At 41.3% G+C, this 13,923-nt stretch overlaps 1 protein-coding gene across 3 annotated transcripts in view; it reads right to left on the bottom strand.

Annotated features, from left to right (window-relative positions):
* SCFD1 (sec1 family domain containing 1) overlaps positions 1-13,923 on the bottom strand; it is a 178,753-nt gene that overhangs the window by 108,222 nt on the left and 56,608 nt on the right. For all 3 annotated transcript variants that reach the window (XM_073577826.1, XM_073577827.1, XM_073577828.1), the window contains one exon: positions 128-267. In XM_073577826.1, coding sequence (XP_073433927.1) covers positions 128-267 — 140 coding nt within the window. The remainder of the gene's footprint in view (positions 1-127; positions 268-13,923) is intronic.

The following is a 13,923-nucleotide window of genomic DNA, read 5'->3' as shown; positions in this document are numbered from 1 at the left end:
ATTTGCTGAATAATAAACACCACTAACAATCACTGTAACTCTAAACAATCTGACAAAAAAGTTATGCACAATTTAAAAAATGAAAAATAGTAAAAAAAAAAAAAAAAAAAAAAGACGTAGACTTTACCTGCCTTTGTGTTTTTGCCAGAATTTATCTGCCACCGTTAAATCGTAGGACTTCTTGTTCTTCTTTTTAGGCCGTGCACCAGAAGGGCTGCTTTCCACTGCTGCAGACTCCTCCAGGTTTACTCTGTTTAAGTGAAAGTCCTACAACAGAAGAGATGACCATGAGGCACATTCAGGAAAGGTTGGTTATCTTCTAAAGAAGGGAGCAAGTGTCTTGAAGATAGAGACAGCAACCAGTAAAGACAATTGTACAGCGTCATAGCACTTGACCAACTACCCACATAAACGTAGGCCAGGAGAGATATCATATTAGGTTAGATTCCCAGCAGAGAGGATCACCTTGTTGTTGGCTGCAGGGCACATATCAATTGGCCAAGTATCTTCAGTTTACCCATTTTCTAGACCAGTAATGCATTTCCAATCTCATGTTTACATACTATAGCGTTACAGAGTGCAACTTTAGTTTGTTACTAAAGGCCATGAACTGACTGTGCAGCATCTCTAGACAGTACATTGATCTATGTGACCGCCTACATTTCATTATTACCCTAAAAAAGCTCCGTTTCTCTATATAGAGCCCGGGTTACAGTCTCCAGCACTCCTTTCCGACTATTATCTGTATTAATCATCACAAATTTCACAAGGCACCAAGGATTTATATGGAGTAGAAACATTTCAAAATCTTACTTCCTTTATAGTGACACAAAACAAATCCAAACTAGTAACGCCAAAGAAAACCTACATACAAAAGAACCAGAGCCATGAAAAACCATGCAAGTTCCGTAAAAACACATCTTTATAAGCAATAATAAAACAAGTATTCTCACATACGGAATAACTTCCCGCATCAAACAGGCAATCCCTGCATGTGTTGAGGCTGTTGAACAGCCGCGAGAAATGCAACCGCAGGGACTCGAACACATTAAGGGTATGTGCACACGTTGCAGATTTGCTGCGGATCTGCAGCGGATTTTCAGCGCGGAATCGCTGCAGGTCCGCTAGTGATTTACAGTACAATGTTAAACAATGGAGAAAAAAATTGCTGTGCACATGCTGCGGAAATTTCCTCACGGAATTCGCAGCTGTTTATTTTAAGCAGCATGGTAATTCTTTTTGAGGGTCCACATGCGTTCTTACACCCATTCCATTACAGAAATCTGCAGGGGTAAAAACGCATGCCAATCCTCAGTAAATCCGCGCAAAATCTGCAAAAAAAAAAGCGCAGATTTTGATCTGCGCATTCTGCCAAGAGGTGCAAATTCCGAGCAGAAAATTCTGCAGGCAAATCTGGTCAGATAACACCTTATCGGAGCACGTTCGCTCATCACTACTGCTCAGCACATCAAAGCTGAAACCCTCGCCACAGTTAGCATCCAATGCTGGGTCAAATGGAGGTAACAAAGAAGGGAAAGTGTCCAGCAGCAGATCCATCTGTGAATATTTAAAAACAAAAATCTTTACTGTATAACATGGTTAAAATTATGGTATACAAACAATAGGTTAGAAAAAAGTCAAGTAACCTGGGAAACTCATGGTCTTACGCATTTCAAACCGGTTCTTAATCATATTTCAGCTGAACTGGTGCTGCGACAGCAAAGTGCGATGATCACAGGAGTCAGATATAGAGGTACACTACAATTTAATGTGTCCCAGTCAGTAAATGGCACTGGACTGAGTGGGGTAAGTACATAAGCGCTTGCTTTTTATTACTGTTATAAGAATTTAGACGATAGAAGTAACAGAGTACTGAAGCCATCAAGCTGAATGTAAGACTATATTTATAACATCGTGCCCAAAAGTTTGTGTCACTCTCAACACCCATGACTTTAGTTACGGAAAGGAAAAAGTTAGGTATTAATAATGCTGGAAATAGGAGCTGACAATACGTTAGTAGCAATCACTGTGCACTAATCAGAATAGCTCTCCCTCTGAGTTCCAGATTCTCCATTTCTCCCCGTGCTCCTTCTGGATCATGCAGGACTCAGCCAGGCTATATTTCTCCAGCACTCCTCTTACTACCACTTAGCATGCGGAGAATAAACACCTGAGGAGGAGATGCCCTCTGTCAGCTTCAATCAGTGACTTAATGTCTTAACTGGCTCAGGATGCCCCGTTCCAATCACCGGACCGCAGGAAAACAGAGCTCTGCTGCACCGGCTCATGAAGACAGATGGAAATTGGAGTAGAACAGTTAACTCTTTCTGTAGATGAGAGTCTCTTTATAAACACACAATAAATAATATCCATCATACAGAATATTCTCATGTACAGTCATGGCCAAAAATTTAGAGAATGACACAATTATTATATTTTCACATGATCTGCTGGCCTCTGGTTTTTATGTGTGTTTGTCAGATGTTTTTATCACATACAGAAATATAATTGCAATCATATTATGAATAACAAAAGGTTATATTGACAGTTAGAATGAGTTAATGCAGCAAGTCAATATTTGCAGTGTTGACCCTTCTTCTTCAGGACCTCAGCAATTCTCCCTGGCATGCTCTCAATCAACTTCTGGATCAAATCCTGACTGATAGCAGTCCATTCTTGCAAAATCAATGCTTTCATTTTGTCTGAATTTGAAGGTTTTTGTTTGTCCACCCGTCTCTTGATGATTGACCACAAGTTCTCAATGGGATTAAGATCTGGGGAGTTTCCAGGCCATGGTCCCAAAATTTCTATGTTTTGTTCCCTGAGCCATTTAGTTATCACCTTTGCTTTATGGCAAGGTGCTCCATCATGTTGAAAAAGGCATTGTTGATCACCAAACTGCTCTTGGACGGTTGGGAGAAGTTGCTCTTGGAGGACATTCTGGTACCATTCTTTATTCATGGCTGTGTTTTTAGGCAAGACTGAGAAGCAACCCCACACATGAATGGTTTCAGGATGCTTGACAGTTGGCATGAGACAAGACTGGTGGTAGCGCTCACCTGGTCTTCTCCGAATAAGCCGTTTTCCAGATGTCCCAAACAATCGAAAAGGGGATTCATCAGAGAAAATGACTTTACCCCAGTCCTCAGCAGTCCACTCCCTGTACCGCTTGCAGAATATCAGTCTGTCCATGATGTTTTTTCTGGAGAGAAGTGGCTTCTTTGCTGCCCTCCTTGAGACCAGGCCTTGCTCCAAGAGTCTCCGCCTCACAGTGCGTGCAGATGCACTCACACCTGCCTGCTGCCATTCCTGAGCAAGCTCTGCACTGCTGGTAGCCCGATCCCGCAGCTGAAACACTTTTAAGAGACGGTCCTGGCGCTTGCTGGTCTTTCTTGGGCGCCCTGGAGCCTTTTTGGCAACAATGGAACCTCTCTCCTTGAAGTTCTTGATGATGCGATAGATTGTTGACTTAGGTGCAATCTTTCTAGCTGCGATACTCTTTCCTGTTAGGCCATTTTTGTGCAGTGCAATGATGACTGCACGTGTTTCTTTAGAGATAACCATGGTTAACAGAAGAGAAACAATGATGCCAAGCACCAGCCTCCTTTTAAAGTGTCCAGTGGTGTCATTCTTACTTAATCATGACAGATTGATCTCCAGCCCTGTCCTCATCAACACCCACACCTGTGTTAATGGAGCAATCACTGAAACGATGCTAGCTGGTCCTTTTAAGGCAGGGCTGCAATGATGTTGAAATGTGTTTTGGGGGATAAAGCTAATTTTCTAGGCAAATATTGACTTTGCAAGTAATTTCTGTTAAGCTGATCACTCTTTATAACATTCTGGAGTATATGCAAATTGCCATTAGAAAAAATGAAGCAGTAGACTTTGTAAAAATTAATATTTGTATCATTCTCTAAACTTTTGGCCATGACTGTATACTATAAGGGCTCTTAGACATGGCACAAAAACTATAGCATTATTGGAAAGACAGCACTTTATAGGACAATATTGTTTGGATGAAGGTTACATATGGATTCACCACAGTAGGCTGCACACCTTATGGGGTAGTATGCAGGATACAACACCTATATGTGAGTGAATGGGCTACACCTGCTCGCCTCCTGCAGGAAACTCATTCTGTTCGTAAACGATGTGCAGAACTTATGTGCCGACGATCCAGAACTGGCAGCGTTTTGTACACAGCGCATGTTCGTTGCGTCCAAAGCGCTGCCGTCTATTGAACGCAGGTGAACTCACATGTGGTCACTAAACCGTGCGGACTCACAGCCTCCAATACATTGTATGGGTGAAAGTTATCTTGCAGAGACTAGCGTCTCCGCAAGATAAATAGACATGCTGCGGTTTGGAGATACGTGCCGTATGTCAGTCTCCGCGGATGTCTCTGGGCGAATAGAGGGCATGGAAATTCTTGAAATTCGCAGTGTTTCTCAATTGTCTGCACGTATCCTTCAAGAGGAAATTTTGTGCTGTGCGGCTCAACAGGTAGGATAGTCTTGCGTTTATTGGTAGTATGTTGAAACTTTTATTGTCATCCTGACAGAGTGAACGGTAAGACCCTGAAAAGCCAACCTATTACCAATAAAAGTTTCTCAATAAAATCAGTGAACAGCGCAGAACTAGAAACTCTATTTTACGCATACACATTACAGACAAAACAAGACTGATGGAACATACACCACTTTTTCTTTTATCACAGAAGGTTTGTTCAAAGTCTTTCTTCAAAATCCACACTAAAGACTTATTCAAAAATTATTCAAAGAGTATATGAAATGGTTTCGTACGTGGATTTTAACGTTGATCCACTTCAACATCCACAGTAAAAAAAACAAACAAAAAAACCCCTCTTTTTGAACATGAATGCGAATATATGAAAAATATAACTAAAGACAGAGATCAACCAGAATGGTCACAGTTCACACTACACACACTGAGTAGCATAATTGATCCTGTTTTTTTATGGGGTACAATGCAACAAACATGCGGGAACACATGCCCCTTATAAATAGGGTGTCATCCTACTCTGTTAGTCCAATTTGACACTGCTATGGTCTGGAGTGGAACAGTGATATTTACAGCAATTTCTGGAGTAAATTCATAGTACATTTTTAGGGACGACCCAGTCTTATCAGATAGACCAGCCCATTTTGTATAAAAATAACAAGTGCAGAGATAAAAAAGAAAACAAACACAAAAGAAAGTGGCATATTTTTCCACAAAACAAACATCTTACAAAATTTGTCACTTCTTCACCATTCCAATTCTGGTTCAGGTGACACCTAAAAAGTCCTCCAAAAAGTATACGAGAGTGCACCAGGGCTGGTGTACCATCGTGGCATGAAGGCATCCATCAGCTGCAAACTGAACAGTAAGCCGAGGGAACCCAAAGAGAGGCCCTGTCTGGGAAACACATGACTGTGCAAGGGAGGAGTAAAGGTGTTGCCCAGATTTTATTAGAACGTTATAAAAATATATCGACAAACTTAATGGTTGTTTTGGGCAACTCTTCCCTTTTCCTTTGCACCGGATTTGATAAAACCCACATGATTTGCTTAAGATCTGGAAACTCGGAAAAGTCAAGTTATGATGAGGATTCCCAACGCTTTCCATTATGTCATGGCCCTTATGACACAGTGCACAGTCCTGATGAAAGGATAAACATGGCAATCAAGCATGGAAGATCTTGTCCACAACCATTCAAGGAAGGTTCTGAGGGAATAATTCTAGCATCAATTGACTTGTTTCATTGATCTGTCTGAATATTTGGATGATCAGTGCGTTCTGAAGCCAGAGAGAGGTAATTACGCAGAAATGCTATAAAATGTTTTACTGACATATTTGATGAAGTGTTTTTGGCCAGTGTACCGTGCGCTGAGGTTTACAACCAGGGTCTTTTTACATAACTTCATAATAAAATCTTATGAACCTTTCCTGTGTGTCAGTCCCGTGTCATTTTCAATATTCTTGTTTACATATAAAGGTAGTAAACTACATCGACCTAATACTTCTAATAGCTGAGCGCTCTCTACATTGAGCCCTGACTATAGACTGATAGCACTTACTTACACTGACCCATTGTAGCAAACATCCTAGGCAGAAGTAGTATTCAGAACACATAAACAAACTTTCAAAGAGCCATTAAAGGCCAAATATCAGTAAAGGTTTTTTTATATGAAAACAATAACCAAAGACAGATATAAGTAAAAATTCCATGTCTTTATTGAAAATCACATAAATACCAATAACAATCCAAAAATAGTAAAATAGACAGACTCAAGAACAGGCGGGCAGCTACAGTTAGGTCCATATATATTTGGACAGAGACAACATTTTTCTAACTTTGGTTCTAGACATTACCACAATGAATTTTAAACAAAACAATTCAGATGCAGTTGAAGTTCAGACTTTCAGCTTTCATTTGAGGGTATCCACATTAAAATTGGATGAAGGGTTTAGGAGTTTCAGCTCCTTAACATGTGCCACCCTGTTTTTAAAGGGACCAAAAGTAATTGGATAATTGACTCCAAGGCTATTTTATGGACAGGTGTGGGCAATCCCTTCGTTATGTCATTCTCAATTAAGCAGATAAAAGGCCTGCAGTTGATTTGAGGTGTGGTGTTTGCATTTGGAAGGTTTTGCTGTGAAGGAAACAAGCGGTCAAAGGAGCTCTCAATGTAGGTGAAACAAGCCATCCTTAAGCTGCAAAAACAGAAAAAACCCATCCGAGAAATTGCTACAACATTAGGAGTGGCAAAATCTACAGTTTGTTACATCCTGAGAAAGAAAGGAAGCACTGGTGAACTCATCAATGCAAAAGACCCGGGCGCCCACGGAAGACAACAGTGGTGGATGATCACAGAATAATCTCCATGGTGAAGAGAAACCCCTTCACAACAGCCAACCAAGTGAACCTCTCCAGGAGGTAGGCGTATCAATATCCAAATCTACCATAAAGAGAAGACTGCATGAAAGTAAATACAGAGGGTTCACTGCACGGTGCAAGCCACTCATAAGCATCAAGAATAAAAAGGCTAGACTGGACTTTGCTAAAAAACATCTAAAAAAGCCAGCACAGTTAGGAAGAACATTCTTTGGACAGATGTAACCAAGATCAACCTCTACCAGAATGATGGAAAGAGAAAAGTATGGCGAAGGCGTGGTACAGCTCATGATCCAAAGCATACCACATCATCTGTAAAACACGGAGGAGGCAGTGTGATGGCTTGGGAATGCATGGCTGAGAGTGGCACTGGATCATTAGTGTTTATTGATGATGTGACACAGGACAGAAGCAGCCGAATGAATTCTGAGGTATTCAGAGCCATACTGTGTGCTCAGATCCAGCCAAATGCAGCCAAACCGATTGGTCGTCGTTTCATACTACAGATGGACAATGACCCAAAACATAAAGCCAAAGCAACCCAGGAGTTTATTAAAGCAAAGAAGTGGAATATTCTTGAATGGCCAAGTCAGCCACCTGATCTCAACCCAATTGAGCATGCAATTCACTTGTTACAGACTAAACTTCAGACAGAAAGCCCACAAACAAACAGCAACTGAAAACCACCGCAGTGAAGGCCTGGCAGCAGGGCTGTGGAGTCGGTGTCGGTATAAAATGGACCGACTCCGACTCCTAAAATATATAATAAATTGGGTACAGTAGTTCAATGCAGAATACAATGAATATTTTTTCATAGGAATTTGGGAAAGTTATGAAATGTCCTATAAATGACTGTTCTATTCCTGATCTAAGGCTATATTCACACACAGCGTTTTTCCTGCGTTTTTTGAGGATACGTTTTTCAGTTACAAAAGCAGATCAGCTTTTTAAAAAACCGCATCACCTGAAATGTTTTTGAGCTCATAGATGTTTTCAATTAGAAATCTGCTCTATCTAGCTATACATCCATTTATCCATATCTGTCTATCCATATCATATCTGTAACAAAAAGAATGAAAGCCGGATAGCACACAGACTAACACTCCTTTTTTTTTGGAAACCAGTCAGGTACACCTCATAGCTGCCCAAAAGGACGCCCAGGACAGGCATTGCTCGTCTTCAGTAACATCAACATCAACTGATAGTTGGAATAAATAGACTGCATTCATCACCACATCTTCTTAAGGTGCAGGCTTTATTTTCAAGTGTAGGGGTGTGAAGTATGAGGTTCTGCAGCAGCTGAGGTGTGCAGTATGAAATTCTGCGGAACAGTATGAGATTGTGCCCCCCCCCCCAGGTTTGATCCTGGCTACGCCCATAGTGTGAATGTAGCCTGAGGTTCTAGGCTTTATCTTAGCCGAGATAAGTCATAGTGTGTGTATATATATATACACACATACACACACACACACTATGACTTATCTCGGCTAAGATAAAGCCTAGAACCTCAGGCTACATTCACACTATGGGCGTAGCCAGGATCAAACCTGGGGGGGGGGGGGGGGGCACAATCTACACACATACACACACACACACACAATACAGACGAAAAGTTTGGACACACCTTCTCAATCAAAGCGCTTTCTTTATTTTCATGACTATGAAATTGTAGATTCACTCTGAAGACATCAAAACTATGAATTAACACATGTGGACTTATACAATTAACAAAAAAGTGTGAAACAACTGAAAATACTGTATGTCTTATATTCTAGGTTCTTCAAAGTAGCCACCTTTTGCTTTGATTTCTGCTTTGCACACTCTTGGCATTCTCTTGATGAGCTTCAAGAGGTAGTCACCGGAAATGGTTTTCACTTCACAGGTGTGCCCTGTCAGGTTTAATAAGTGGGATTTCTTGCCTTATAAATGAGGTTGGGACCATTAGTTGTGTTGCGCAGAAGTCTGGTGGATACACAGGTGATAGTCCTACTTCAATAGACTGTTAGAATTTGTATTATGGCAAGAAAAAAGCAGCTGAGTAAAGAAAAATGAGTGGCCATCATTACTTTAAGAAATGAAAGTTAGTCAGTCCGAAAAATTGGGAAAACTTTGAAAGTGTCCCCAAGTGCAGTGGCAAAAAACATCAAGCGCTACAAAGAAACTGGCTCACATGAGGATAGGCCCAGGAAAGGAAGACCAAGAGTCACCTCTGCTGCGGAGGATAAGTTCATCCGAGTCACCAGCCTCAGAAATCGCAGGTTAACAGCAGCTCAGAATAGAGACCAGGTCAATGCCACACAGAGTTCTAGCAGCAGATACATCTCTACAACAACTGTTAAGAGGAGACTTTGTGCAGCAGGCCTTCATGGTAAAATAGCTGCTAGGAAACCACTGCTAAGGACAGGCAACAAGCAGAAGAGACTTGTTTGGGCTAGAGAACACAAGGAATGGACATTAGACCAGTGGAAATCTGTGCTTTGGTCTGATGAGTCCAAATTTGAGATCTTTGTTTCCAACCACCATGTCTTTGTGCGATGCAGAAAAGGTGAACGGATGGACTCTACATGCCTGGTTCCCACCGTGAAGCATGGAGGAGGAGGTGTGATGGTGTGGGGGTGCTTTGCTGGTGACACTGTTGGGGATTTATTCAAAGTTGAAGGCATACTGAACCAGCATGGCTACCACAGCATCTTGCAGCAGCATGCTATTCCATCCGGTTTGCGTTTAGTTGGACCATCATTTATTTTTCAACAGGACAATGGCCTCAAACACACCTCCAGGCTGTGTAAGGGCTATTTGACCAAGAAGGAGAGTGATGGGGTGCTACGCCAGATGACCTGGCCTCCAGTGTCACCAGACCTGAACCCAATCGAGATGGTTTGGGGTGAGCTGGACCACAGAGTGAAGGCAAAAGGGCCAACAAGTGCTAAACATCTCTGGGAACTCCTTCAAGACTGTTGGAAGACCATTTCTGGTGACTACCACTTGAAGCTCATCAAGAGAATGCCAAGAGTGTGCAAAGCAGTAATCAAAGCATAAGGTGGCTACTTTGAAGAATCTAGAATATAAGACATATTTTCAGTTGTTTCACACTTTAATTATATAATTCCACATGTGTTAATTCATTGTTTTGATGCCTTCAGAATGAATCTACAATTTTCATAGTCATGAAAATAAAGAAAACTCTTTGAATGAGAAGGTGTGTCCAAACTTTGGTCTGTACCGTATACATGTACATGTATACAGTGTATTACATATTTACAATTTATTAGTTTTTTGTGTTCTAAAGTTGTATTCCAATAAATAGATATTATGTTCTATCTAAATATCTTGATTATTGTATCATAGAAATGATTAAATGTCTGATGTTCACATTGTACTACAATAAATTTTTCACTTAAATATAAGCAATATATGTGGGAGTCGAAGTCAGAGTCATGGAGTCGGAGTCGGAGTAAGGGAAATTGAGGAGTTGGAGTCGCAGGTTTGGCTTACCGTCTCCACAGCCCTGCCTGGCAGAGCATCAAAAAGGAGGAAACACAGCGTCTGGTGATGTCCATGAGTTCAAGACTTCAGGCAGTCATTGCCAACAAAGGGTTTTCAACCAAGTACTAGAAATGAGCATTTTATTTACAATTATTTAATCTGTCCAATTACTTTTGGTCCCTTTAAAAACAGGGTGGCACATGTTAAGGAGCTGAAACTCCTAAACCCTTCATCCAATTTTAATGTGGATACCCTCAAATGAAAGCTGAAAGTCTGAACTTCAACTGCATCTGAATTGTTTTGTTCAAAATTAATTGTGGTATTGTCTAGAACCAAAATTAGAAAAATGTTGTCTCTGTCCAAATATATATGGGCCTAACTGTATATAACCATACAAGCAATGGTTGGTACCATCAGAAAGATAAAGTTGATTTAAAAAAAAAAAAAAACTGCACTCTAAGAATGACCCTGGCATGGATCTTAAAGCTGTGTTCACACGTAGCGTTTTTTTGCGCGGATTTGCCAAAAAATCCGCTCAAAAAACGCTTAAAATAAGCTTCCCATTCATTTCTAGGCATTTTGCACTTTTTGTGCACATTGATGCATTTTTTACCACGAAAAAACAGCTTTGCGGTAAAAAACGCAGCATGCTCATTAATTTCGCGGATATTTCTGGCTAGTTCTGTGTCTGGAACCGCACGGGAAAAAAAACGCATAAAAACCACGCGTTTTTTGCGCAAAAAATGAGCGGAAAACAAGCAGAAAAAAAACGCGCAGTTTCTGGGAAGCAATCCGGTTTTTATGCAGAAATTTTCTGCATACGTGTGCACATAGCCTACTAGTAGGGCTGAGCAAGAGGCCTTACGAATTCTTGAGGAACTGGCGAATGAGAGCCTTGAAACTCCAACAGGTAATTTTCCTGCGTCCATTCTTCCTAGATCTACCACGTTCCCTCCCCTGTCTTTGTGTCATCAGGTAGAGATATTTTGCAGATTGGTTATGCAGGATCTCAGAACTATTCCAACTAGTAGAACAAATGACAACTTATCGGGGTCACAGAGAAGGACTTTGACTGAACTTGAGGTAATTAACCGATGTTGTCTATAAACCTGCCGACAAGGGGGGGAACGTGGTGGTATGTCCTACTAAGATGCATGAGCGTGAGGCGTTTTCTCAGCTCAAAAATAAGGAAGCATATTTCATATTACAAGCTAAACGAAGGAAAATCGGTTCTCTTCTCGGTTAATGTTCCACCATCTTTTAGAAATAGAATCTCCTCACTTGTCCCATATACTTGGGCCTGGGACGGCTTCTCGTACCTAGGACTAAGGATTTGTAAACTTTCCAATATTGTCAAACAGAATTTTAATACTCTGCTTGATTCCATTCGAAAGGACATAGACAATCAAATACATTTACCCCTTTCCTGGATGGCGCGCATTCAGATAGTTAAGATGATGTTCCTACCAAAAATTATTTATTTATTCTGTTGTCTTCCCTTGAGGTTCCCCAAGAGGTTTCTCTCTCTTCTGAAGGCAGTTGTGAGCAGATTTATTTGGACAGGAAAGAAACCTAGGGTTGGTAAGTCTACCTTATTTTATAGTTATACACATGGTGGTCTGGGGGTCCCGAATTTTTATTTGTACCATAAAGCAGCAGTTCTAGAGGCGTTAAGGGAGTGGTATGATGATTCTAGCACTCACAAATGGGTGCTTGTGGAGAAATACTTGGCCCCGCGTGGGACTTTGAGATTTCTACTGGAGGCCCGAGTACTTAGTTCCTTTGCCCCCTCTCTTCCCTTGCAGACAATGAAAGTGGCATTTTCTTACTGGTCTGATCTGGTCTCTTCTCGTCAGGTGATTAAATTTGAGTCTATCTCTATTAGAGCCTTGGAGCTTCATGTGGATGGCCTCACGTTAGGCAATTGGGTGAGGAATGGTATTGTGGTCATGAAAGATAGCCTCTTAATTCTGGAGTTGAAACCTTTCTCTGTCCTAATGGATAAATTTGGCCTTCACAGAAATAACTTCTACCAGCACCTGCAAATTCAGCATTTTTTAAATTCATGTGTATTTCCCTTATCCTGCCATAATGCTGTTTGCTCGCCAATACAGCGGTTTTTTAGTTCTTCCTCCTCTCAAAAACACGGCCTCTCGGCAGTATATAAAGTGTTTAATTCCCCCGGTAATGGTCGTAAACAAGCGTATATGAGGCACTGGGAAGGGGCTCTTGCTTTCTCCTCAACCCCGGACCAATGGTGGTCCACTTCTGGCGACTTGCAGAAATATTCCTCCTGTATCAATCATCTTGAGCAGCTTAAGAAAGTTCACTTTGACTGGTATTACACCTCGCTGAAGATTTCCAAATTTCGTGGTTCCTATCCCCGATCCTGCTGGAAGGGCTGCTCGGGTGTTGGTTCCCTAGGGCACGTGTGGTGGGATTGCCCGCTCATCCGGCCTTTTTGGGAAGAAGTGTCTAACATTATTACCTCAGTTACAGGCCTGGCTGGAAGTTTGAGCGGTCCGCTAGCGGTTTTGGGGATCGGTTTACATATATTCCCTGGCGATTTGAGACCAATTGTATCACACATTCTAATAGCAGCACGTATGTGTCTGGCAGACCACTGGAGAGAAATAACTATGCCCTCTAAATTGGAAATTATCCAAAAAATCAATAAACATTACCAATACGAGCTCCTTCTGACCTCAGATATGTTTACCAAAAATAAAATAAGGAATCGCTGGTTCCCCTGGGTGGTGTCCAAATTCTCGTCCTTCCAGTCCTGATTGGTGGACCTATGATCTTATTACCCATCATCCCTACCCTTGCTTCCTATGTTACAAATTGTATCCCCTAACCCTACTATGCAGAATTTTCAGCTGTTATGTTTTTACTTTGAATTTTATTGTCCTGATGTTATAGGACAAATTTTTCAACTGTCCGCATATTTGTTGCGGTGTATAATCTGTTTTATATAAAATCTTAATAAAAATTATTGATATAAAAAATAAGGAAGCATATGAGATGCTGTCCTTTAATCCTGCTTCTTCGTTTCAGAGAGAGCTGTTTTTGATTTTGGATAAGGCACTCTCGTGGGGGGTGATCACAAAAAAAGTCTTTGATAGTCTATTTATCCAGTCTCCGGTGGTGCCAACTTTGTATCTACTTCCTAAGGTACACAAGGATCCGTTGGTACCTCCTGGGCATCCTATTGTCTCTGACGTAGGAGGGCTTTGTGACCCCATTTGTAAATTCATTGACTACTGTTTACATCCATTGGTGGAGACGCTCCCCTCCTACGTCAGAGACACTACTGACGTCCTCCGGAGAGTAGATGGTTGGGTCTTGGAGCGGGACATGTGGCTGGTCACGGCTGACGTCGAGTCCCTTTATACATGTATTTCACACCAGGATGGCCTGAGGGCGGTTGAATTTTATCTCAGCACGAGTAATCTGGATACTACTTTTCAATTTTTGAATCTTGAGTTATTGAGGTCTATTTTAACTCATAATTTTTTTTACTTTTAAGGATCGTT

This window comes from Dendrobates tinctorius, unplaced genomic scaffold (genome assembly GCF_039654945.1).
Source record: "Dendrobates tinctorius isolate UK_male_01 unplaced genomic scaffold, ASM3965494v1 ptg000057l, whole genome shotgun sequence".
NCBI lineage: Eukaryota > Metazoa > Chordata > Amphibia > Anura > Dendrobatidae > Dendrobates > Dendrobates tinctorius.
Note: the sequence above shows the minus strand (reverse complement) of the source record. Positions and strands in the feature narration are given on the sequence as shown.